The sequence below is a fragment of the Carassius auratus genome, chromosome 32, assembly GCF_003368295.1.
Source record: "Carassius auratus strain Wakin chromosome 32, ASM336829v1, whole genome shotgun sequence".
NCBI lineage: Eukaryota > Metazoa > Chordata > Actinopteri > Cypriniformes > Cyprinidae > Carassius > Carassius auratus.
The window spans coordinates 10,669,327-10,696,693 of NC_039274.1; the positions used below are offsets into that span (position 1 = coordinate 10,669,327).

Consider the following 27,367-nt stretch of genomic DNA (forward strand, 5'->3'; position numbering starts at 1 on the left):
TAGTCTGTGCAAAGTTTACCTAGATAAAGACTGCATGCTCATCAAATTTCCAGAGATATGCATTTGAAAACAACAGAGTTAACCTTTTGTGTCTATATGAATCGAATGCTGTCAGGTTAACGGAGACCGGTCACTTATTTATAGCTTCATGCAATACAAATTGTTTTAAAGCCACTTCATGGTAATAAACAGAAGGATAATAATCATTGCTGGAAACTTGCTGAAATATGAGAAATTGTAAATTCTGCTATAAAGCACTGGAGTCTGGTCCGTGTTAATTCAGTTCAGTAACTGTAACTCAGTTACTCCAATTATGAAACCAGTTAAATTCAGCTATAAGCAGCTCTATAGAAAGATATGTAACGTGACAAAGGCTAGTTTAAACGTACTGCCGAATCTGAATTTCCAATAACTTCGGACAAGTATAAATATTTGTATCAGAATTGTATTATTTGCTCACATGCAGATATTTTAATCTATTTCATCTTGTGTGTGTGTATAAGTGAAGTCTTCAGATTTAATCTGTTTTAAAAGCTTTGGCTGATCACGGATCTGATTAATCTAAATCCATTCTAATGCCGCACAAAGCTGGAGCAGAAACCAATCACTTTATGGCTTTACACGCTGCTCACAGATTTCAGGGTACGTTACTGTGCCAGATGTGTTTAAAATTGGTTTTGTTTTGTAGGCCAGGGTCAGAACTGGAATCAGGGCTACAATAACTACTGGAATCAAGGCTATGGCAACCAGGGATATGGCTACGGCGGCCAGCAAGGCTACGGTGGATACGGAGGCTATGGGAACTATGATTACACAGGGGGCTACTACGGCTACGGCGGCGGATATGACTACGGTAAGCACTGATTGTCCTTGGGGTCTCCTCCCTGCCCCCGTCAGGTTCTTGTGAATGCGAGGGACTCAAGTTCCTTTCTCTGCTTTCTCTTACCCCCTAGACCAGGGCAATACAAGCTATGGAAAAACTCCAAGACGTGGGGCTCACCAGAGTAGCTACAAGCCATACTGATCATGTGTAGTGCAGGTATGAATTTAAATTTTTTTCCCACCACTCATGATAAGGTTAATTTGGTTGTGTTGCTCCATTTACCAATTCATCTCCATTTAACCAGCTGAACTCTTAAGGCAGATAGAGCGATCCATTTCGGGGTGGGTTTTATGGTCCAGTAGGGTTGTAGCAGTAGATCACGATAGGCCCCATCTTGTCACCTCATTATTAATTTATTTACAAGTTAACCATTGGCGTAGATTAATGTGGCTAAATCTCAGTGTTTTCTCTCTTTAAAGGTCGTAAAGCTGCAGAGCAGGAGCCAGCGGTCTGGTCACAGTGAACATTGGGTCTTTTACTTTTGGAAGTTGGCAGAATCTGGACTTCTGCTTCATTTTGTACAGAAAACATAAGGAACTGGGGGGCGCAAATGTCACTTCACGTTTGTTTTATAATTTTTTTTTTTTTTTTTTTTTTTTCATTTTGTGTCCTTTTTACATTTCCAGAGATGGAAGTGTTATTTTTTTACTGTACTTTTTGGTACCTTTTTGAATCTATTGTATTGTATGGTTGTATTTTACATCATGGCTGTGTCTATCACATCTAGGCTCAGAGCCCTCAAAATGCTTTCAAAATAAACAGTTTTGGTTAATTTTTCTTTAGTGTTTCTAGATTTATTTTCTTTCCTTTTGTCACCTTTGCTTTGTTTTGCAAAGCTGCATGGCTTCAAGGTGAGCTGAAAAGGGATTTCTTATCGATTGTAAGCTTGTCCGTTGAAATCTGTTAGTGGCAAGTCTTGGTGACTTTTTTTTTTTCTCTCTACTGCTTTTAAGGAGAAATCCTCTCATCCTGTTATATATTTAAGAGTGGCTTTAATAGTGATTCAGCTATACCTCAAAACATACACAGGTAACTGTAACATGATTCTTTCTCGAAACACTGGATACACATTTCTCCAGTGTCTTGGACACATTTCAAGAAATAAACTTGATTTTAAGATGTCTAAGTCTTTTGTGTATCTTTTGCATAATGAAGTCATCTTTTATAACCAATAAAGTCTAGTTTGCATTTGAAGAAATTATAACGTCTGTGATAACCGCATTATTATTGTACAAAATGACAGCAAAAACTAGGTTGTAAGGTTGGTTGGAGATGGATCTTTCATTTCTGCTTTTGTTTGAACTTAAAATTCTATTTAAAGCAACAGCAACATTTTTACACTTGTCAGTTCTGGATATTTTTTTATTAAGCCGATATGTGCAGAGTTTAGTTCAATTTGTTTAGAAAGCGGTCTAAAATTGGCATGGTGCGTAGTAACGGCATCTACCAGCAGAGGCCAGGCTAAAGTCTTTTTTTATTATTTTTTTTTTTATAAGTAGTACTATTTTAAGGTATGTAATTGATTAAATGTGGCAGTAAAGACCTAAAATGTATATTTCAATAAGTGTTCTATTACAATTTCCACCATATTAAGCAGTAAAACAGTTTAACAATACGTTTTTCTAAAGCATCAAATCAGCATAATTCAAATGATCATGTTACGCTGAAGCCTGGAGTAATAAATTACTTATGTTAAAATCTATTAAAACAAGTTATTTTAAATTAATACATTACAATACTCTTTCCGTTTTATCAAATAAATGCAGACTTGGTGCATAAAAGACTTTACCAAAAACATTTAAAAAGAATATTACAAACATTTTGTTTATGAAGTTCATTTGTGTCTTCTAGTGTTTTTGCTCCAAGACAGTCATATTCACGACAAAGTTTTCATATGGCCAATGTTTTGCTTAAAATGTTAGTTGACAAATCTTGCTGCCTTGCAAGTTCTGATTATTCCTTCTGTAAAATCAAATCTAGTTTACAGAAGTAACATGGTTTTTGTAGGCGTGTTATGCAACTTTGAAACCCAAAATGTATAGCAGTATCCAGAATGAAATTTTCTTAAACTCTAAACAGATAAAATGACAACTATTTTTCTTTTTTCTTTTATTTCAATCAAAATAAAACCTGAGGAAATCCAGGCAAATAAAACAAAAGGAAAACCCTGAGGACACACAATGGTGTACATTTATGTTCTGATGTGTTTTTTTAGGTGAAACACCAAACTTACGCTACAGACATTTATTTGGCACATTTATTTACCATTAAAAAAAAATCAACAGTCTTTGTTGAGATATAAAGCTCAGAAATTAGAGATTTTGCCGTGGATTTCCCCCGGTTCACACGTAATGCTACATTTTCTTAAAAAAAAAAAAGTAGAAACAACCATATGTACAATAAAGAACTTTAAAACACTGCCACTTGAAAATAATGTTTTTTTCTTTTCTTGTAAACGTCTAACGAATACTTTTAAACAAAAGAATAAGACACCCTTTGGCGGTTTAGCTCATTAAAAAGCCCTGTAATCTGGTGAATATGTGATGTCTGCTGATCGTGGGGTGAGCAGCAACATCCCGACATAAAATAAAGAATTCTCCACAGGAGGAAGGTGAAAGACTCAAATGTCCATCTCAAACTGGTTGTCATCCGCTATAAAAAAAATAGAGGTTGATTAGAGTGTTTCTTTGAGATATTCTATGTTCTTTTCCCCTGTTCCCACCATAAAATCAAAACAGTAATTGTGACTTTCTCACAATTATTTCAGTATTTTTCCTTGCAATTGTGAGTTTATATCTTGCTATTCCTATATATATATATATTTTTTTTTTTTTTTTTTTTAAATGCAATTGCATTTGCAACTTTTTCATATTTCTGACTTTTCCCTAACATTTTTTATTTTTATTTTATATCACAGTTCTGAGTTTGTCTTGTGAAATATAAACTCAAAATTGCAAAACAAAGAAGGACAGGACAGGATATACCAAAAGAATGCGCTTCATGGGAAATTTGATTGCTTAAAAGTGTCCTGGAATTGTGATTGCAAAACAGGTTTTTCTTTTTTGCCATTTTCTTTTTCTGGAGCAGAAAACAATTTTACCTGCCAGATCCTTCTCCTCCTCCAACTCCTCTTTGAGTTCCTGAAGTTTGGACATGGGATGGTGTGAAGGAACAGTCACCCCAGGAATTTGGGGCAAACAACAGGGTGGGGTCCGGGCGATGGGAGAGTTCCTGCAGTCCAGGAGGAATTTTCTATCATAAATGATCCGAGTTCCTGAAGAAGGTATAGAACGTATATTAAATTAACCAATCAGACGGCTAGAAAAATATATTTACACTCTAGTCTGCATGGTACAACATGTAAGAAAAGAAAAAAAAAAACTTTAGATTCCAGTCAAATGTTTTAGCACTCAAAACCAAATGATTAAAATGTGACTCTGATGAGGATTTCTTGGGACTAAAACCAAAATTGAACAGCAATTCTAATCTGTTTAACAAAACAAAAGAAAGATAGCAATTAACTTTGATGTGCCACTCAACATGTCCACGCTAGATTGTAAACAAAGACTGAAATGTTTCAGATTTTGCATGTGAAAAGAAGCACTCATGGGCTGAACTGAACTGCAGGACTCAGCACCTCCCGTTTTAGTTCTTGGAAAATTGAGCACGTTGCACATGAGCAAGCAGAGCCGAGACGTGAGGCACCACAATGTAACAGATGAGTGTTGTTAACATGTAGTGGGACTGAATTATCCCGGTTAGGTTTGTTCTGATTTAAGAGCTGTTAACGGTGCTATCATACACCAAACGTAATGTCATTTCTGTTGTAGTTAAAGCTGTACTCTATCCAGCGTTCCCACCAGTGGCTGAAAAACATGTTATGCAACCATTGCTATTTAGTTCAGTGTGTGTTCTGGACAAAAGATGGCTGAGAGAGAGGGGGGTCAGGGTGTGGATGGAGGTGGTGACAGGGGTTGGACCAACAGTGGTCTCAACTGTGAGCTGCTCTGGTCAGAGGAATGCAGGGAGACCAACCCAAAAGTTTCAGCAGGACTTTGTTCTGCTCAAGCATGCTTGTTCCTTCATTGCTCTTCAGCAAGTCTGAAATTTGTTTAGATTAAAGCACCACATTCCACTCCCAAGCACCAGAAAAAAAAAAACAACAGGAAAAAGGGAAATTATATTTTGCATTAAGAAAACAAAACTCACTTTTGGATTATTATTGGCATAATTGGGACATTTTGTTCATGTGTTTGTTTTTTAAATAAACAGCCCAACAAATACTACCTTGAGATGTATGAATGATTTCACCCAAAATCAATGAAAAAAAGTCTCTTATTTTTCTTTGTTGTATTTTTCTTTGGTGTATGAATTATTTATTATATATTAAACAATGCAGAAGAACCTTAATGGTCCATCAAGCTAAATATTTGTCTTTTTTTATTTAGGTTGGAACAGGTTTAGCGAGATATACTGTGACATATATGAATGCACATGTCTCTGGAAACCGTCCAGGATACAGTGGCCCCAATGAACCATTTTCCTGAGCACACGGAGTTCTGTTATTCCTGAAATCCACAGCAGCTGTGAAGGAGGAAGGGGTGTTTCTAAGAACTGCCTCCTCCTCTGCATGTCCAACAGAACTTTTACAGAGACAGATCCACTGTATGATGAAATCATACAGCATCTGTCTTTATGCAAGACTTTTTCATCTTGTTTTGTGTACAAGAGTGAAGCCTTGGACATAGTCCAGGAGTACCTGTACCCTCCAAAGGTGGTCGAATAAACCCCCTAGTGGTGTATGGAGACCCTGCACTGGAAAGACATTGTTACTTGCTGAAGTGGCCAAAACAGGTGAAAAGCATGTATCATATGCATGTATGTGTGTGTGTGTGTGTGTGTGTGTGTGTGTGTGTGTGCGTGTGTGTGTGTGTGTGTATGTGTGTGAGAGAGAGAGAGAGAGAGAGAGAGAGAGAGAGAGAGAGAGAGAGAGAGAGAGAGAGAAAAGCATGTGTGAACATACTGACCTGCTTTTTAAAGCCATCTGGATGCTGGCACATGTTAGATTAATACTGCAGGATGCCTGTATTTAACCTAAAGCTGTTCTTTGCTACCCTCTGACTTAATATCTGATGTCTTGGCAAATTTGTGATTTAATAGATGATAATAATTTGATAAACTTTAATAACTAATATCTGTCAGCTTCAGCCAATTAATCGGGCTTATGGATATCAGATTCAGTGGTGTGTCCGTGTTATGTGTTGATGGTCAGAATTGACAGTGTTGATAAGTTTGGGGGTGAGGAAGAAAAGGAGGAAGCGTAGTGTTGACATTTCCCATCACCCATGGCAACCCGTCACAGACCTCAGCCTCTAATGTTAGTTTACAGATGATGAGCCTGGGGACCTTAACTAACTCCCTCATCCTTGCTTATGTCTCACTCTCTCACACTATACTTCTATGTAACATACACACTAAAGAGAGTCAGATATTCTAAAATATTTATATATGAAATGCAAGTTACATGCCCACACATTGCATACACTTTTTATAATCTAGGGTGTCTGTCTGTGCCATGCAAATTAGTCTCATGTTTGGTACAGCTGGCATGTTTTTATACTGCCTTATACTGCCTTTCTCAGTGCCCTCTGGAGTCTAAGGGTATTTTTGGGCCTGGAGAAGTTTGTCATGCCCTGATATTTGTGCTTTTTCAGTTTCTTATAAATATCTAAATGGGTAAAGTCTAACATCACTGTAGTCAGCACAAACTGGGCTATAATAATATGTGAAATGCATGCATGTACATGATTGTATTTTTGAGAAAAAAAAATGTTATGCATGGTTAGTGAAAAACTAAAAATGTTAAATAACTTGAATAAGGCCAAAAAACACATACATACCATTGGTTCCCGGGACTGTTGAGAACTGGAGCTTGTAGCCTAGAATTTTTCTTTCTAAATTATGTGAAAATCATCTTGTTTACTCATTCACAGAAAACAATATATTGATTTAAATTTTCTAAGACACTTTTTGTTGGTAAAAGTCATATGCGAGTAGGCGTCAACTATCATGAATAACATTGTGATTTACACCTGAGAAGACAAGCCCTGCATAATGAGCCCTCCATTCAACTGTGCCACTGTGAGGGAGGACTTACAAGAAAGAATGTGAGAACAAAATAAAAGTATATAATTTTATGTTTGTAGTTTATTAAGAATATATTTAATTATCCCACAACATAATTTAATATCCACTTGGGGGAGCAGTTAAACAGTTTATTAGGGACAATCAAAGCTTACTTTCAAACAAATTTTTAAGGCATCCTTACTCTAGTCACACAATCCTTCAGAAATCCTTTTAACAATCTTATTTTCTTCCAAAACAAAAAAACATTTATTATCATCATCATCATTATTATTATTATTATTATTAATGTTGAATAGAGCTGAGAATATTTTTCCGTTTTTTTTTTAGGGCGAATAAATTGAAAGAACTGCATTGTCTTTACATTTGTTAGAGTTATCTCTATTTGACACATTTATATTATTTACATCAAGCTTTTGAATGGTATAGTATTGTATACTGTTATTGAAACTTCATAATGTTTCACTTGATTATACATTTAGTCAGGAATTATAGTTTGGAAAAAGTCTAACTAGTAAAATGTTTACACTTACTCATGTTACTTACTCAGACTTAGCCTACTCATGTTTATGATCTCTGCTGAATAAAGTGCTTCATTCTTTTTTCTGAGGAAATCCATTTCTCAAATCCTCAACCACATCACATCTTTTTGGAGTGATTTATGTCTTATTCCTCTCATCGCGAAGTAAACAGTAAAATAAAATAAAAACTCGAAGAACAGTCTGGCTGCTTTTTCTTCTGTGTGGGCGTATTCAAGCCCGCGCGCTTCAGTTTGAATCTGAATAGCGCGTTAAGCGCGGGGGCGTGGTCACATTAGATATAATGAGCGGAGATATGAAAAATAGACATCGCGTTGTTTTCATATGGATTACTTATCTCAGAATATTTGTTTTCGGCAGCACCTGTTTAGTTTAAAAGTAGACATTTCAGGCTTTCTATAGATATCTCTCATATCTCTTCGTTGAGTATTCACGGAGTTACAGTTCATTTTAATGACGTGTTTGTACATGACAATCAGCGGAGACAAAGACTGCAGACAGCATACCTTGTTTGTTATCTTTATTTTATACGTGCACAAAGGTGTTTTGTTATTATGTCTGTATCCAAAAAAAGTAGACCCTTTACAGATTCGATTGATGTATTGCTCTTATCTGTACGATTAAAACTGAGAGTGTAATTTAAGGGGTTATCCGGTGAAAATGACTCAAAACGCATATATGCGTTAATGGACTCCAGAGAGTTGCAATCTGGACACACACACCCCTTGGCTAATAATACAAACACAGAGACACACGATCCTCTTGCAAATGTTTGGTTTGGAAAAGCATATTATCACTAATTGTCAGCCTCTCCAGACAGAGAGAAATAAAATTTCTTGTTTTCCCGAATCACAGCTGGGGACACCCTTTAACCACATCCAAAAAAGAATTGTGCTAAGGATGAGGGAACATTTCAAACTGATTTATAAAATCTTCAGCACAAGAAATCCAGTGCTGACTCTCACTATTGAGTACATTTGATTATTTTCTTTACAGTCATTGGTCTTTGTATTCCTTCCTCACATTCTGAGATGTCAAAGTTAGTGTACAGTGAGTAGATCTACTAAATAATGGATGGACTCGAGTCACTTAAGCTTTGTTTGTTTGCTAGAGTCATACTTATAACAGCGTTGCTCTAGGTCACAGTAGTTTCTGGATTTTTAACCATGTGAGTTTTTTAACAACAGGACACAAGATCCTGTTAAATTTTAAATAATATGGAATACAGTAGTTGTATTTTATGTAGATTAAATCTGTTTGCAAACTGCCAAGCTACTAAAATCTGATTATAAAAATTACTACTTTTGCTGATCTTGAGCTTTCCTAACTGTATATAAATACATTGTTAAATAACATATTGGAAACATTCAATAAACTATATGTAAATGATGTATTTCTGAGCTTCTGTGTCATTTTCATTTGTTTTAGGCTTATTCATGGCTACAGAAAGAGATGGGACCAGAAACAGACCCGGTCATCATTGTCAGATTCATCGGCTCCACAGACTTCTCTACTGACCTTCGCACCCTGCTACAGAGCATCTGTGAGCAGATTGCCATCAACTATCGGTGCCTGATCCACTTCTTACCTAACAAGATCCAGGAGATGAGGGAATTGCTAGTAAATTTGCTTGGGGAGTCATCATTTCACCGACCTCTTGTCATCATTTTGGATGCCTTGGAGCAGTTGGCGGATGTTGACGAGGCCCGAAAGTTGTGGTGGCTGCCTGTCCACCTGCCACATACAGTCCGAATTGTAGTGTCCACCCTACCCAACAAGCATGGGATACTCCAGAAATTACATTGCTTGATACATGACGAGGATGCCTATGTTGAACTGATGCAAAAAGATCGCAAAGCTTGCAGTCAGACACTTAAACAGCAGCTTCTAAGTGTCAAACGGAAGGTGACCTCAGGCCAACAGATATATGTGAATGAAGCAATGGCAAAATGTACACTCCCCATGTTTGTCAACCTCATCTACCGAGAGGTAGTTCACTGGCGGTCACACAAGGATGTGGATGACAAATCATTGAGTTCTACAGTACACGAAAGCATTGAGCAGCTTTTCTACACTACTGAAAACAAGCTTGGCTCACACTTTGTCTGTCGGGCACTGGGCTACATTACAATGGCACGGGCAGGCCTGACAGAGCTGGAGCTAGAGGATATCTTATCTTTGGACAACAGTGTCCTTGGGGACATCATAGTGAGCTCTAATCTTAAAAGCCCGTTGCGTATTTCTTATGATTTCATAGCCAGTCTAAAAGAAGAACTAGAAGGTTATTTAGTAGAGCGTCAAGTCCATAGTGTAACACTGATGGCGTGGGCAAATCGCCACCTGCATCTTATAGCACAAAAGCTATACCTTAGTAATGAAGAAGATGTACATCAAATGCATAGCCTTTTGGCTGAGTACTTCCTTGGAGCATGGGCAGGTGGTAGAAAGAAGATATTCCATTGTGACAATAATCACTTCGCCTCCCTGAATATCTCACACCATCGAAACCCTCATCACCAGCAGAGCCTTCATGGCCATGACAAAGCTTCTGCTGACAAGCACTCTTATGACAGACAGACACCCGAACAACCCTGGGTGTTCCAGTGTAACTTACTAGAGCCGGACATCTTCTTTGTCAACCACCGAAAGATGATGGAGCTGAAATACCACCTGACAAGAAGTGGCCGAACAGATGATCTCATATATGGTGTCATCATGAACTTCAGCTGGCTCTACACTATGATAAAGATTGGGCAGTTTGACAAGGCCCTGTCAGATATTGACCTAGCTTACAGCTTCACGCAAGAAAAGGAACTAAAATTTCTTGCAACTATGCTCCGCAGTATAAAGCTTAAAGTGACAAAGAATCCTGCATCACTGTCTGCTGAACTACAGCAAAGACTCCTTCCAGTTGTCACATCTCTTCCCAAGCTCAGACACCTCCTTCTTGAATGTGACAAGGATGGTCCTAAATACTGCTCCATTGTGCCACTGCACTCTTCCATGGATGTCACCTACAGTCCAGAGAGATTGCCACTCTGTTCTAGCTACATGCAAATAGTGGAGATTCTACCTACATTAGCTCCAAACATAGTCATTGTGGCCCTCGAAGATGGATCTGTCAGCACATGGGATGTTGAGAGTAGACAGTTGATAAGACAGATAGACACAGCGAGGTCGGTTGTTCTTGGCATCAGGCTAACCTCAGATGAGAAGTATCTGGTAGTGGCAACCACAAAAAACACACTTCTAATTTATGACAACCACAAATCCTGCTTGTTGTCGGAGGTGGAAGTGAAAGGGTCCACGAACTGTGGTATCACTGGTGGGGTAGCGTTCATCAATGGATTCACCTTGTCCAGCCACCATGCCTTAGCTTGGCTGGAGGCAAGCAAAGACGTCATTGTGATTGATTTGCTCTATGGTTGGCCATTGTATCAGTTCCATTGCTGGTATGAGGTAACCTGTGTCCAATGTTCCCCAGATGGAATGTATGCTTTCTGTGGACAGTATCTCAACACAACCACCATATTCCACCTTGGTAGTGGGGACAAGCTTGCTACAATGACTTCTGAGTTCTCTGGTGGATTTGTTAAGTCCATCCTGATTCTAGATACAATCCATCAAATGGTGATGATCGACAATGAGGGCAGTCTATCCGTCTGGAACACCAAAGATATCACAAATCCCAAGCTGATGGAGGATTATGACTGCAGAGTAGATGAGACCGAAGTGGTGGGCATAGAACTCTCTGAGGATCAGCGATCCATCCTCATCTGCAAAGCGAGAAGCATTGAGGTGCTGGACACCAAGATTTGGAAAATGGCAGAGAAGTTCAAGGCTAAGCGTAGCGAAAAGTTTGTAGCGGCCGTTCTCTCCAAGAATAGCCAAAGCATAATAGCTTCCATGGAGAACACATCATCCATATTTGTGTGGAGAAGAGACAGTGGACAGTGCATGGCCAGCTTGATAGAGATATCTGGAGCCATTGTAAAATTGAGCAAATCAACACACCATAACTTGCTGCTGTCTGTAGCCAGCAGCGGAGTACTTTCCGTGTGGGACATTGACATTATAACAGCCATGTCGAACATTGATAAAACTGGGAAACCTATCCAAAGTCTGCAGCTGTCTGGCAGAGAGGATTTTGTGTACACCATGGATGGGTCAGAGGTCATTCATAAGTGGAACTACAGCACAGGTTTCATTGAGATGGTGTTCAAGCATGAAGGCCTTGTTGAAAACTGTGTCTTGACAACATCGGGTGACCTAATGGTGACATCTGATGATAAAAGTAGTCAGTACATCTGGAATACAACCACAGGTGAAAATATATTCCGTATCAATGGTCAGAGGATCTCACAGCTTCTCATCACACACAATGACCAGTTTGTAGTGTCCCTTTGCGAGCAGAATGCCTCCCGCGTTTGGAGGCTTGCTACTGGTCACAAGGTGTGCAACATTCTTGTAACACTCCAGCATGCCCTCATTACCACAGCAAACACATTTCTTGTGGGAACCAACATGAATAAACTGTTGGCTGTTAGCTTGTGGTCAGGCAGTGTATCCAAAAAGTTTATCTGTGATGATGGGATCACAATTATTAACTTCAAATTAGTTCCTGACACTCCAGATTATGTCGTCTTCATCACCTCCACAGAAACAGTTTTCATCTGGAGTGTTGCCGACGAGTCTGTGTGTAGGCGGGTGCAGCTGCCTAGCAACTTTTTGAAGAACCTGGAAGATTTCCAAATATCACCAAATGGGAAATTGGGCATTGTGTTGAAAGGTGATGAGAACATTAATGTCCTAGACCTACACAGTGGTAAACTGCGTCTTGTACATGCTGCTGGCATAATCTGGCGTCAAAATCTCTCACGAGATGGACGCTACTTAGTGTACATCTGTTTCCAGAATTGCGATGAAGATGATGATGCAGGTGTGATTTCTAGTCTGATCGTCATGAGATTGGCAGATGGTAAGAGCATCGGGACCTGTTCCCTCTACAAAACGGCAACCTATCTGTGCCTATCACAGCGAGCACTTAACATAATTGTGGGATTTGAGGATGGCAGCATTGGCACCTACACAGTTGTAGACCGTGTAGATGCCACTCTGAAAATCAAGATAGCCACCTCAAACAGTCGCCAAATAGTTAACAATGCCTCACAGAAAGTACGACCTAAGTGTAGCACCAATGCCTTCAAGACCATTGCTGACTGTGTGTGGAGAGAATCCACTGAGGTCTTCTCTCGGGATAGTCCTATCAACGTCTCTGACAGTGGAGAGCCAGAGTCAACAACACCCACAAAGAAAACTGAACTGCTGCAATGAAAGCGCACTGACAGGCATGAAGGAACAAGGCCATGTATGGATACAGGTGATTATTGTTTACAGCAACTTTGATTCAGCTGCACAGATCAGTTATCAGATAATAGCAACTGACCAATTGCTATTAAGCTGAACTTAATCTGCAGTCAGTCACCTTGATTTATTTTATCCATCATCAATTTACTGTCAAATGTATACACTGGATTTACTAGTAACGTACTGGATTTAAGTACTAAGGAAAAATGTGATTTATTGGAAAAGCCAATCCATTCGGCTTTATATGTCCTTCCTTCTCATGTATGAGCCAATGTGGCCAAATAGTTCAGATTTTATATGAGTTTAGTCAAATCAAGCCATAACGTTACTTTATACAGAAGCATACAGAAATGTAAAATATTTGTAGCCATACAAGTTGCTGCCATTTTTTTTTTAATACTCATTTGTGTCTGTTTATTAACGTCCTCTAGTACTGTACTAAAATGTAAACGTATGTACATGTGTACATATGTACTTTGGCTGCTGCAGTTTGTGCAACTACTTAAATATATGTTATGTTGTGCTAAATGCAATCAAAGTGAGTGCCTGGATTTTTTTATTTTCTTTGTTACAGAAACTGATGAAGAAAAAATTGCAGGGAATTTCTAAACAAAAATACATTGATACAAATATTCATCATTATGGTTCAGCATTCAATTCATACAAAATTGGCTTACAGAATCTAAATGAGGATTATTGGAAAGTACATTTCAGTATTCAGGTATTCAGAAAATTGTCTGAAGTCATTATAAGCTTCTTAGTCATTTCAGAATGCATTCCAGACTTTCTCTAACAAAAATGGCATGGATGTCCATGAATCCATGTGTGGAATTTGCTCTAAATGACAGACAGAATTAAACCCATCCTCATATATTTAATTCTAAAACTGATACTGAGAAGGTCATCTTCTGACTCGACTAAATCCTAAAGATGAATAGTTACTTTTAAAGAATGTGAAATTCTCTGGCATGTCACAAAAGAAATTAGTTTCAATAAAACAATCAGCCATGCCCCATCCAAACTCTTCTCTCCATAACTCGAGGGCTATTCCGTCGAATTGTATGTTTACCTCTGGAAATACTGACACATAGGCCCATTTACAGCCCAAAACCTGTAGCAGTATTGGTGTGATTAGCTTCTCCCACTGAAGTGTTTAAAACATACAGATATTGTACAATATTTGCCAAAGTTGTGTTTATTTTTTAATTAATTATTATTATTTGTTTTCAGAATGTTAAATGGTGTTGTTTGTGACCCTTCTTGTTACTTTTCTGGACTTTTCTGGCCTTGTTGTTTTTTCTAGCACAACTTATCATGAGAACATGCATTATCTTTGCTAAGATACTGATGAAGTCCATTGCTATTATATTGGAATGCCAGTTTTAGAGTATATTTGAATGTGTCGATATGAGAGCAGTTGAACAGTATATTAAATGTTATGTAACTTGAATGACTTTTAACTACGTTTGCAAAACATAGTTCACATACTGGTATTGAATGTGTTTATTCTATTATTTGTATTGTCAAGATTGAAGATCCCTGTTTAGAGATATATATATATTTTCATAAATGTTGTACTTACATTTTGTTACAAAGTTGTTTATGTATTCTAGAAAAAAAATAGCAGAAAATGTGTCTGAAAGCAATATGACTTGATGTGTATGCATTCTTTGTATGGAGCATTTTAATGTAATAAAATCATTTTCTTTCTGCCTCTTAAATCTCATTGAATTTCATCTGGATATATTGGTCTTTCTTCGAAAAGAAAACACAATACATTTGGTTCTTTGATAGGATGAATTAGTTTATAGATACATAAAAGTACATCATTTTCAAAAAAAATATATTAAAATTATTATTATTAAATTACAATTATGCCTTTCTAATCTAGCTCATGCAAATCTTTATTTAACTTGGTTTATCATAATGATCCCTAAAGAGGCATATTGTTTACATGAGGAATGCTTTGCTAAAAGGATACCTTACATGGCACATTCAGAAACATTGACTGATTTGGCTGATAATAGTTTCACTCCCCTGTGCAGTATGCAAACAAGTGTGTTAAATATTTTACAAACAGTGGGCACGTGTTATACCATATCAATATTTCAATTACTGTTTTCACACACCTGGATTCTTTCGCACACGTCTGCAGCACTGCAGGTAACAATACACAAACACCACCATTAACAAATAGTAGATCATGGCAGGAATGCTGGTGTGTGTGTGTGTCTATGGAAACTCATCCCTCAGTGGAATCAGCACCCTGTTGTGATGACTATGGAACTGGCATATTAACATGGGGAAAAACAAATGCATTGTAGGCTTGGGCGGTATCCAAATTTTGATACCGTCAAACCTCCTCCCTATTTTACCTCGGTATACGGTATTAACGTGAATAATTAAAAAAAAAATGACGTAAGGCTGAGACAGCATCACCAAACTGTTGGCTTGTGCCTAAACCATTCATAAACTGAATACCAAACACTAATACTGAAACAATAACAAAATGACATGCACAACAATATTAACAACTTTTATTAGCAACAAATAGCAATAGTCAAACATAATTAAATTAACATAAACATACAGAACAGTTTTTGAGCAGAGATGCGCACACAAATCAATAAAATCACTTGGGGTGTGCACAGATATTATTATTATAATATTCGTTCGGCTCTAATTATTCGATAAATAAAAATTATATTCGAATTTCGACATATTTTTGCTTGCCACAAAGAAAAGAAAAAAGGGAAAAAAAGTCCACAATAAAATTGTTCCGGCGTCTCTCAAGCAACGAATAAACACCGCGAACTTGGAGAATGCAGTGAAAACTCCTCTTCTCGCATCTGCCCTAGACCCTCGGCCCAAAGATGTCAGGTTTCTCGATGAGAGAAGTAAGAAAAAAAAACTTTTTGGAACATTATCAGAACATTTTCCTTGATGCGAGTGGTGCGTCACCAACGATGAAGAGGATGCAATGCCCACTCGTCGGAAAAGATCTTCTTCTTCTCCAGTTCTTCAGCGATGATTACAGAGAGTCCAGCCGAGACGAGTGGGAACAGTTCTTGCTGGAGCCATGTATTACACCAGATGAGGATCCCATTCAGTGGTGAAACGAAAACACGAAGCGCTTCACAAAACGTATTCATTTGTGAGTTCCGCCAACGTCTGTGCCGTCAGGGCGCGTTTTCTTCGCGCCCGGCCTTATTTTTAACAGACAGCCGACTTTCCCCCGATCATGTTTACATGCCCGTGTTTCTTAACAATAACATGTAAAACAATAGGAAAAAAAGCAAAAAAGATTTGCAGACAGTTTAAAAGTTAAGTGTAAGCTACATTTTGTACAATGGCATAATTGCTGCAGGCTGCTTTACGCTTTTTCTTTGTTCATTTTTTTTTTTTTTTTTTTTTTTGCTTTTAATCTGTAGGCTACTTTTGTTTGTTTGCGTTGTTAAAGTTTTTCAGCTACAAAACACGATGTGTAGGCTAATGTTCAAGCTTATTGTGTGTAAGCTTGTTCCAAAATGACAGAAACAATAAATGTTGCTGAAAAATAACGTCTGTCTCATTAAACTTAATTTAAATAAACGAATATTCGAATATTCGTTTTTTGTGAGCTCAAAATTATTCGAATGTGATATTTGCGGAAAAACGCCCATCCATAAAAAATCACACTCCACGAACAACTTTTAATAACAAAGAGCGGCTTATAAAAAAACTGCAAATAGACCCACAACAGTCAACCAGAGTTGAATTAAAAAAAAAAATATATATATGTGTGTGTGTATATATATATATATATATATATATATATATATATATATATATATATATATATATATATTAATATATAGGCTATATATATATATATATATATATATATATATATATATATATATATATATATATATAGGCTATATATATATATATATATATATATATATATATATATATATATATATATATATATATATATATATATATATGTGTGTGTGTGTGTGTGTGTGTGTGTGTGTGTATATATATATATATATATATATATATATATATATATATATATATATATATATATATATATATATATATATATATATAAAATACTAAATTATTGAAAAGCAATGTTTAAATAAAAACAACTTCTTTCCAGTCTTCTTTCCAAAATAGTTTTTTAATGAAAACCAAATAAAAATACCCGAATCCATTAAATAAATAAAAAATAAACAGTGCCAATAGGAACGAATGGCAAGTGGCATACAATCTAGTCAAGATTTTTCGCTAGGGCACGTTGTGGACCGACAACTTTACCTGCAGTGCTGAAAACCTGCTTCGATGGTGTGCTTGTGGCACAGAAGCACAGGTAGGGTACTTTCGTGCCACTAGCGACATCTGGGGAAAAAACCAGTCAGCATTTTTCCATGAATGAAGTGGGTCCTCGTCTCCTTGACTAACTGGCTCTAAACAGTAGGCTGTTATTTCAGCTCCGATTCGGTCCTCTACGTTGCCGATGCCGACAGGACCTGCCATTGCATCGGCTTTTTTATTTATTTATTTATTTTTTTTGCAGCATATTCCCAGAGTCATCTTTTTTTCGTGAGGGCACAATTTGCAAATAGCCTCGTCCTTATTTACCACCTCTCCCTTCTCGTTCGGTCGAAACCCGAAATACTGGCAGAATGCTGAATTCATGTTCTTTTATTTTGAGACCAGGTCACTGCCCAACTCGCCATCTTTTCCCCTCCTCTCTCTTTCTCCTCGTCTCGTTGTCACGCGATGACAACCACGCATACACATTTTTAGGCATTAAATAAATTATATTTAATATTTAATCCTTGTCTTCCTTCCTTGTAAGTGCACTGTTTTTTTATTATTATTATTAACGGTATGACGGTATTGGAACTGATACCGTTGCTATTTTTAGATCCCGCGGTATACCATATTACCGTATTACCGCCCAAGCCATTGCCTTTTTATTTATTATTTTTTTATACATAAACTCATCACAGCATAGACGCTCTTAGTCATCTCTCTCTGGGAAGTCACTGTGCTGTAATTGAACAATTGTCATCAAATAGTCAATATTTGTACTGCTAAATATATCACATCCATTCTGATCATCCTCCAGTTTCTGCTTTCTTTTCCTGGTGCAAGTAGATTCCATACCATAAAGTACAGTATTGTTGTAAATAAAAAGAAACACTTCTGATATACACTTTCATTCAAAAGTTAAATTTATTATTTTATTTTATTTTCATTTTTATTAATTCCTATAATGGCAAAACTAAATTTTCAGGAGACATTACTCCAGTTTTCAGTGTCACATGATTCAGAAATCATTCCAATGTGCTGACTTTGTTCTCAAGAAACATTTTTTATTACAATATATAATTCTTCACGGATGACTGCTAAAATACTTAAATCATGACCAATTGACAATTTGAAAAGAAGTAAAAACTATTTTGCAAATGAAATGATCATATCGAACATTCCCATGAACTCTTCTACTAATTAGAATCTACAGTATACAGTTCATTGGCTCAAAGGATATCTTTAATAAAAAATAAATAAATAAAGAGATGCAACTCAATCTCGTAAGTACATAAGTGGAAAGATTAACAGACCTTTGGGTAAAGGATCGAGGCAAAAACAATAAACACCCATGTAAGAGAGTGAAAATGTGTGTCCTGTTGTCATCCTCACTATGCACCATAGTCACATGGACGTTATTTTGAATGATAATCAAATCTGTGTTTTGATGTACAGTATTATTTTCAATATAGCCAGACGTGTTATGTATCCTCAAATTAAAACTGCTGAATAAATTCCAACATATTAAATAAATGTCCCACAAAAGGAAAAAACAGGTCCTTCCAGATATGAGCTGTATGTAACAGTGGTGGACTCATTAACATATCTTTTGCTTTTAAATAATACCTTGGTAACACTTTAGAATAGGGAACACTTATTCACTTTTAACTATTCCCTCAATAAATTCTAAATTTTCTGCTTATTAATAATTAGTATGGTAGTTGTTAAGTTTATGTTTGGGGTAGTATTGGGGATGAGGAATAAGGTAATTTATAATAAGGCATTAATATGTGCTTAATAAGTACAAATGAATGTCTAATATTCTAGTAATATGCATGCTAATAATCAACTAGTTAAGAGACCCTACAATAAAGTGTTACCATACCTTCTAAGCAAATACAGACACTACTAGACTAAGCCAGGGACATTATAAAATTTAAATAAATAAATCAAGGAAAAGGGCCTCCAAGAATACACATACAAATCTACATAGCATATGTTTTTTTACCATAGTGCGGACTTTCCATTGACTTCTGTTGTTATACTGAAAAGGTAGTATCTTCTATCTCCTAAATCTGAAATTAAACCTCAGATAAACCTGTTAAGATCACTAGATTTAATGTAAAATATGATTTAGCTGATTTATGGGTATCTTAAATAGAAAGCACCATTTCAAATATTCTCACAAGTCATTTTTGTTGTTACATAGGTACAAAAACAAACACCACCTGAGAAAAAAACAGCAAGGATGTTTTGACTTGATATAGATACTCAGAAATGAACTTGTCACTCCTTTACATGAAGCTTCCGTTGACAGTCACACAAAGATATCCTACTGTCACCTTCAGCTGGCATTCGAAGGTGAAAAGATCACTTATTGACAACAAATACAAGTTGATCATATTGTTGCTTACCTCATGGCTTCACACACTCATTTAGCAAACACTGTGAGAAAAAGAAGATAATGGAGGGAATGATGAGATAAAAGAAAAACAGTAATAACTTTTTAAATAAGTTCACTTTTGCAAGAAATGTTATTGTAATAAATTAATATATGCAGTTGTTTTGTTAAATTGTTTTGTTGAGGCTACTTGAATGCACCTGCCCAGCCTATCTAGCACCTGATTAGACTGCATGACGGTCATTATTTCCCTGTGTGCCAGCGGTTTAAGCTCTGTTTCCCAGTCCGCTGAGTTTTCCTGATCCCTCGTCACATGGTTTGTCATTACCGTGCCGAGCACAGGCCCTTCTTTGGACTGCCATCTGAAATTTAAATGGACGTGTGGAGGAGGCACGGCAGAGCGGAGTCACGGGGGACCTTCCCTTACTCGGAAGCAGTAACACAAGAGGGAAAATAAACATAAGGAAAAGTAGGACGAAGCGGCTGCGATGTGCGTGCGACGTCTTCTGGTCATGGAATAAGTTTTTTGGGCCCCTTTGCTTTTTGGGATCGCTTCTGTTGAAATATTTTAGGATATACAAATTGGGAAAATAAATGAACGCTGGATTTATTGATGAAATTGTAGCCCCTCTGGCAAAGAACTGCCATACCTTCATCCTCAGTCTAACAGGTAAAGGCTTTCTCTTCACGCTCTACATCATGTAAGAGCTCAAGTTTTTCCTCGCACCTTTTGCGCAAAAGCTCAATACAGGCGGACTGAACGTTTGGGCGATATAAAGATTCATCTTTAAAAGATATAGATAAAGTCTACTTTATTGCCTCTAAAACTATCTTTTGACACTAAAACTGTTCCCTTTTCTGTAATATGAGGGAGTTAACATAATAACGGAGTCAGATAGATTACCTGAAGTTTAGTTATTATATTATTGGTGGTTGAAGCCTGTTCTTTTACTGTGACTGCAGAAGAAACGCAGTTTTGCCTTGTGAAATGGATGTGTTGCAGTAAACGGTGTAATTTTGTGCTGGATAGTTTACCTCAGAATAAAAATTATGTCATCTCACCACATATTACCTTTTCTTCTGTCGGTGATTTTTGTGATTACAGTGATTTTTGACTATGTAAGCTTAAAATAGGAAACAGAAGCATGATGAAAAAAGTTGCCCATGAGATTTTGTCTGCTAAAGCCATGTGGTACTGTAGCTTTGTGTGAAGGACAGATTCAAATTTTATGATGTTATTTACTGAAAATATTCCAATTCAGTGAGCTATTAATGACTGACTGAATTATTGGATCATAAATGTCACTTCTCTTTTGAGTCACCATTGTCATTGTATGATCATAAACACCCAGAGCAATCTTCAGAATTTCTCTTTTAAAGGGATACTCCATCCCAAAATGAAAATTTTGTCATTATTCACGTATCCCCATGTCCTTCCAAACCTGTAAAAGCTTCGTTCGTCTTCAAAACACAATTTAAGATATTTTGGATAAAAACGGATAGACTTGAGACTGTCCCATAGACTGCCAGGTAAATAACAGTGTCAAGGTTCAGGAAAGTATGAAAAGCATCGTCAGAATAGTCCATCTGCCATCACTGTTTCAACTGTAACGTTATGAAGTGACGAGAATACTTTTTATACACAAAGAAAACAAAAATAACGACTTTATTCAACGATTCCTCTCCTCTGTGTCTCTCCAAATCAGCTTAGCGCCATTTTGGCAAATCTGAGCTGTATGGGTTTGGAACGACTTGAGGGTAAGTGATTAATGACAACATTTTAATTTTAGGTGGAGTAACCCTTTAATGGTTAAACAAAAAGGAAAAAAAGATGGGTTTCAAACAACAACTCTACGGACCTCAGTGTGTATCAATCTCTCCTCTCTTCCTTCTCTGCAAATGTCTTTACAGCTAAAACATCCTACTACCACAACAAAATTAACAGCTGCTGTGACGCTTGGACACTATTCAAGACTTTCTCTTCTCTTCTTAATCCGCCGCCTCCACCTCCTCCATCGACTCTTACAGCGGACGACTTTGCAGCTTTCTTCACAAATAAGACAAGATCCATCAGTGAACAATTCTCCACACCACAGACTGAGGAAAACTTCACAATGACTGATGCACACTCTTTATCCTCCTTCTCCCCACTCTCAGAGATGGACGTCTCCAAAATTCTCCTGTCCAATCATCCTACTACTTGTCCACTTGATCCTATCCCCACTCACCTCCTTCAAGCGATCTCTTCTTCAGTCATACCTTCACTTACTCACATTATCAACTCCTCTCTTCAATCTGGAACATTTCCCTTAGCGTTCAAGCAGGCTCGGGTAAGCCCACTGCTCAAGAAACAATCTCTTAATCCAGCGCTTCTTGAAAACTACAGACCGGTATCCCTTCTTCCATTCATTGCAAAGACACTTGAGCGGGCTGTGTTCAACCAGCTTTCTATGTTCCTTGGACAGAACAACCTCCTGGACAGCAACCAATCTGGCTTCAAAATTGGCCACTCAACTGAGACTGCTCTGCTCTCGGTTACTGAAGCCCTGCGACTAGCAAGAGCAGCTTCAAAATCCTCGGTACTCATCTTACTGGACCTGTCTGCTGCTTTTGACACTGTTAATCACCAGATTCTCCTGTCCACCCTCAGAAAGATGGGAATCTCTGGAACTGCTCTCCTGTGGGTTAAGTCCTACCTCTCTGACAGATCCTTCAGTGTGTCTTGGAGTGGTGATGTTTCAAAGTCACACCACCTTGCTACTGGGGTTCCTCAAGGCTCAGTACTTGGACCACTTCTCTTCTCCATCTACATGACATCTTTAGGATCTGTCATTCAGAAGCATGGCTTTTCTTATCACTGCTATGCTGATGACACCCAACTCTACTTCTCATTCCAGCCTGATGACCCGACGGTAGCTGCTCGCATTTCAGCCTCCTGTCTGAGTGACATTTCTAGCTGGATGAATGACCATCACCTTCAGCTTAACTTTACAAAGACTGAAGTACTGGTGATTCCAGCTAACCCATTGATTAATCACAACTTCTCTATACAGCTGGGCTCGTCAACCATAACTCCTTCGAGGACAGCCAGAAACCTAGGAGTTGTGATGGATCATCAATTAAGCTTCACTGACCACATTGCTACAATGACCCGGTCCTGCAGGTTTGCCTTATACAACATTAGGAAGATTAGACCCTTCCTGTCAGAGCAAGCAACCCAACTTCTTGTCCAAGCTCTTGTTCTCTCCAGACTGGACTATTGTAATGCTCTCCTGACGGGCCTTCCTGCATGTACTGTCAAGCCTCTGCAAATGATCCAGAATGCAGCAGCGAGGGTTGTCTTCAATGAGCCAAAAAAAGCTCATGTTACTCCTCTCCTCATTAGGTTACACTGGCTACCAGTAGCTGCTCGCATCAAATTCAAGGTACTGATGCTTGCCTACAAGACGACCACTGGCACGGCACCAACTTACCTAAACTCACTGGTTAAATCTTATGTGCCCTCCAGAAGTTTGCGCTCTGCAAGTGAGCAACGCCTTGTGGTGCCATCCCAAAGAAATTCAAAAATCACTGTCACGGACCTTTTCCTGGACTGTGCCCAGCTGGTGGAATGACCTCCCAATCTCAATTCGTACAGCATTACTCATTTTCAAGAAACATCTAAAGACTCATCTTTTTCGCCTGCACTTAACCTACTAACACCAGTACTTTTCCTTTTCTTGTCTTTTTCATTTAATAAAAAAATTTAAAAAAAATTATATACACCTGGCTATGCGTTCTATACTAGACTAACTGAGACTTGTCATGGCACTTGTATTCTGTTGTTGTTCTCTTGTTGAGCTGACTGCTTCTATTGTTCTCATTTGTAAGTCGCTTTGGATAAAAGCGTATGCTAAATGATTATATGTAAATGTAAATGTAACATTGAATAGTGAATAGTTTCTTAAATCTCTCTTTCTGGTAATATCGCTGCTTTGTTTTAGGAATGTGAGTTGAACAACACAAGTAATTCCTATGGGCTGGAGTTTGGTTATAATTTGTATAATTTTAAATGTGGTTAAAACCATTACTTTTACTATGAACTGAAGGCAGAAGAAATGTGAAGGTGTGTACTGTAGTTTGTAAAAGGTGTAGTTTTCTGCCCTTGGACAGATAAGATGAAATAATTAAAAATGAATGAGCTTTAGACATGCTACTTCCATGTAGTGTTTTCTGAAGAAACCAACTATTAAGACGAGGAAGAAGGAGCCTAAACATTTGAAAATGTTATACTTTTAGCAGATTTAGAAATAATATTTTTAGGAATGTTTCCTAAGGTAACTTAAGTTCTTCATCTGATAACATCTACTATAAAATAGACTGTATATTCTGTTTGTTTTGTTTAGTTTTATCTAAATCAAATACACTACAGTTCAAAAGTCTGGGGACAGTAAGACATTTTATATATATATATATATATATATATATATACAGTGCCTTGCGAAAGTATTCGGCCCGCTTGACCTTTCGACCTTTTGCCACATTTCAGACTTTAAACAGAAAGATATAAAACTGTAATTTTTTGTGAAGAATCAACAAGTGGGACACAATCATGAAGTGGAACGAAATTTATTGGATATTTCAAACTTTTTTAACAAATAAAAAACTGAAAAATTGGGTGTGCAAAATTATTTAGCCCCCTTAAGTTAATACTTTGTAGTGCCACCTTTTGCTGCGATTACAGCTGTAAGTTGTTTGGGGTATGTCTCTATCAGTTTTGCACATCGAGAGACTGACATTTTTGCCCATTCCTCCTTGCAAAACAGCTCGAGCTCAGTGAGGTTGGATGGAGAGCATTTGTGAACAGCAGTTTTCAGTTCTTTCCACAGATTCTCGATTGGATTCAGGTCTGGACTTTGACTTGGCCATTCTAACACCTGGATATGTTTATTTGTGAACCATTCCATTGTAGCTTTTGCTTTATGTTTTGGATCATTGTCTTGTTGGAAGACAAATCTCCGTCCCAGTCTCAGGTCTTTTGCAGCTTCCATCAGGTTTTCTTCCAGAATGGTCCTGTATTTGGCTCCATCCATCTTCCCATCAATTTTAACCATCTTCCCTGTCCCTGCTGAAGAAAAGCAGGCCCAAACCATGATGCTGCCACCACCATGTTTGACAGTGGGGATGGTGTGTTCAGGGTGATGAGCTGTGTTGCTTTTACGCCAAACATAACGTTTTGCATTGTTGCCAAAAGGTTCGATTTTGGTTTCATCTGACCAGAGTACCTTCTTCCACATGTTTGGTGTGTCTCCCAGGAGGCTTGTGGCAAACTTTAAACGACACTTTTTATGGATATCTTTAAGAAATGGCTTTCTTCTTGCCACTCTTCCATAAAGGCCAGATTTGTGCAGTATACAACTGATTGTTGTCCTATGGACAGAGTCTCCCACCTCAGCTGTAGATCTCTGCAGTTCATCCAGAGTGATCATGGGCCTCTTGGCTACATCTCTGATCTGTCTTCTCCTTGTATGAGCTGAAAGTTTAGAGGGACGGCCAGGTCTTGGTAGATTTGCAGTGGTCTGATACTCCTTCCATTTCAATATTATCGCTTGCACAGTGCTCCTTGGGATGTTTAAAGCTTGGGAAATCTTTTTGTATCCAAATCCGGCTTTAAACTTCTCCACAACAGTATCTCGGACCTGCCTGGTGTGTTCCTTGTTCTTCATGATGCTCTCTGCGCTTTAGACGGACCTCTGAGACTATCACAGTGCTGGTGCATTTATACGGAGACTTGATTACACACAGGTGGATTCTATTTTATATCATTAGTCATTTAGGTCAACATTGGATCATTCAGAGATCCTCACTGAACTTCTGGAGAGAGTTTGCTGCACTGAAAGTAAAGGGGCTAAATAATTTTGCACGCCCAATTTTTCAGTTTTTTATTTGTTAAAAAAGTTTGAAATATCGAGTAAATTTCGTTCCACTTCATGATTGTGTCCCACTTGTTGTTGATTCTTCACAAAAAATTACAGTTTCATATCTTTATGTTTGAAGCCTGAAATGTGGCAAAAGGTCGCAAAGTTCAAGGGGGACGAATACTTTCGCAAGGCACTGTATATATATATATATATATATATATATATATATATATATATATATATATATATATATATACTTCATATACTTTTATATATAACATATACTTCAACAAATGCTATTATTTGAACTTTCTGTTAATCGGATAACTCTAAATTCAATTCAAGTTTATTTGTATATCGCTTTTTACAATACAAATCGTTAAAAAGCAACTTTACAGAAAATAACGTTTCTACAATATTTAGTAGTAGCTTATAAGTGGTGACTGTCAGTTTGTGCACGTATGACAGGATTTTTCCGAAAAATTAATATAAGACGTTGTCAGTCAGATGATGAACATTATTAACAGCAATTATTGTATGATGCAGTCACACTTGTAGCAATATGTACAAACACAGAAAAGTATCTGGGTTTCCACAAAAATATTAAGAACATGTTTTCAACGTTCACAATAATAAGATATTTTTCTTGAGCACCAAATCAGCATATTTAAATGATTTATGAAGGATTCTGTGACTCTAATGACTGCAGTAATGGCTACTGAAAATTCACCATTGCCATTATAGGAATAAATTAAATTTTAAAATATACTTAAAAGTTTTTTTTTAAATATTACTATTTGATTTTTTTTTTTTTTTTTATCAAATAAATGCAGCCTTGGTGAGCCTAAGAGACTTTCAAAAACAAAAAATAACAGCATATGAAACACTTTGAACACTTTGTTAAACTAAAATCTCCTAATAATGTTTTGTTATTTGTGTGTACCTATCACATTGTAAAATCCAATCTAGACTTTGCCAGGTAGTCAGTCTCAGTTTGTGTTACTGTTTACAGTAGCTGTAGGGGGGCTGAGGCAGTTTGTCTAGGTGTTTACTGTCAGACTTATTGTTTACTTTTGAGCAAGGTCTGCTGATCTGGATAAGGTGTGGTCTGAGGTGCCCTACAAAAGGTCCACTGGGCCTAAAGCTCTGTCAGGCTCTGACATTTTACCTTGATATTTACACACTAGTGTGTACACAGACTAGCCTATATTGTACATCTGAGCATGACGTTATGTAGCACAAAGCAGCACCTATTTCCATGGTTCATTTAGTTTTAATCTCTCCATCTCTTTCCCTTTAGCCATTTCCCCTTTATAATCGTGACTCTGTTTAAAGGGCAGCACATTTAAAAGTAATAGTTTTACAGTGATAGTTTTACAAACCCACCCCCCAAAAAATAAAAGATGTTGTGATACACCCAGGGCCTTGTGTGATGTAATGACTACGGATCTCTGATTGTGATCGCTAGTGTTGCATAGACTTCATTTGTAGTCCATCTAATGATGCAACATTCACAGATTAATGACACTATAACACAGTTTGCAGTTTTAATTCTTACTGTAACTGTAATCAATTGCTACTTTATAGTATGTTTCTATGTAAAAATGCTCATAGCAACAAGATTATGGTATGATATTTCTTTGCATCTATAAATAAAAACATTTGTTGTTTACTAGTTTAAAAAAGTTTAAATGATTATTACTATTATTGTTGTTATTATTATTATTATGTAACAAAAGGTCTTTACTGTCTTTTTTAATCAATTTAAAAAATACTTGCTGAATAAAAGCAATAATTTATTTTTTACAAATCCATCAATCTTATT

The 27,367-nt window shown here is 37.2% G+C and overlaps 2 protein-coding genes and 2 long non-coding RNA genes across 4 annotated transcripts in view; 3 read left to right on the forward strand and 1 right to left on the reverse strand.

The window, feature by feature from the left end:
* The first annotated feature begins 648 nt into the window (after positions 1 to 648).
* LOC113051590 (uncharacterized) lies at positions 649 to 1,661 on the forward strand. Its single transcript, XR_003276922.1, has 3 exons — positions 649 to 853; positions 954 to 1,039; positions 1,303 to 1,661. It is a non-coding gene; the product is annotated as an uncharacterized LOC113051590 (long non-coding RNA).
* Positions 1,662 to 2,975: 1,314 nt separating this feature from the next.
* On the reverse strand, positions 2,976 to 4,270 carry LOC113051591 (uncharacterized). The gene is made up of 2 exons (XR_003276923.1): positions 3,984 to 4,270; positions 2,976 to 3,535 (listed from the first exon to the last, which is right to left on the reverse strand). It is a non-coding gene; the product is annotated as an uncharacterized LOC113051591 (long non-coding RNA).
* Positions 4,271 to 4,838: 568 nt separating this feature from the next.
* On the forward strand, positions 4,839 to 14,602 carry LOC113052381 (NACHT and WD repeat domain-containing protein 2-like). The gene is made up of 2 exons (XM_026216831.1): positions 4,839 to 4,880; positions 8,995 to 14,602. The coding sequence occupies exons 1-2, from the start codon at positions 4,839 to 4,841 to the stop codon at positions 12,898 to 12,900; spliced, it is 3,948 nt and encodes a 1,315-aa protein (XP_026072616.1). The 3' UTR covers positions 12,901 to 14,602.
* Positions 14,603 to 19,908: 5,306 nt separating this feature from the next.
* Positions 19,909 to 27,367, forward strand: part of LOC113051592 (uncharacterized) — a 31,465-nt gene continuing 24,006 nt past the window's right edge. Inside the window, exon 1 of the mRNA XM_026215484.1 lies at positions 19,909 to 20,312. The gene's annotated coding sequence lies outside the window, so the exon portion shown is untranslated. The remainder of the gene's footprint in view (positions 20,313 to 27,367) is intronic.

Bases quoted from the DNA above. Each gene is read 5' to 3' on its own strand.
- LOC113052381 (XM_026216831.1), top strand. From the start codon at position 4,839: ATGGAGGTGGTGACAGGGGTTGGACCAACAGTGGTCTCAACT. The intron at 4,881-8,994 runs GTGAGCTGCTCT...CATTTGTTTTAG, and splicing joins GACCAACAGTGGTCTCAACT to GCTTATTCATGGCTACAGAA.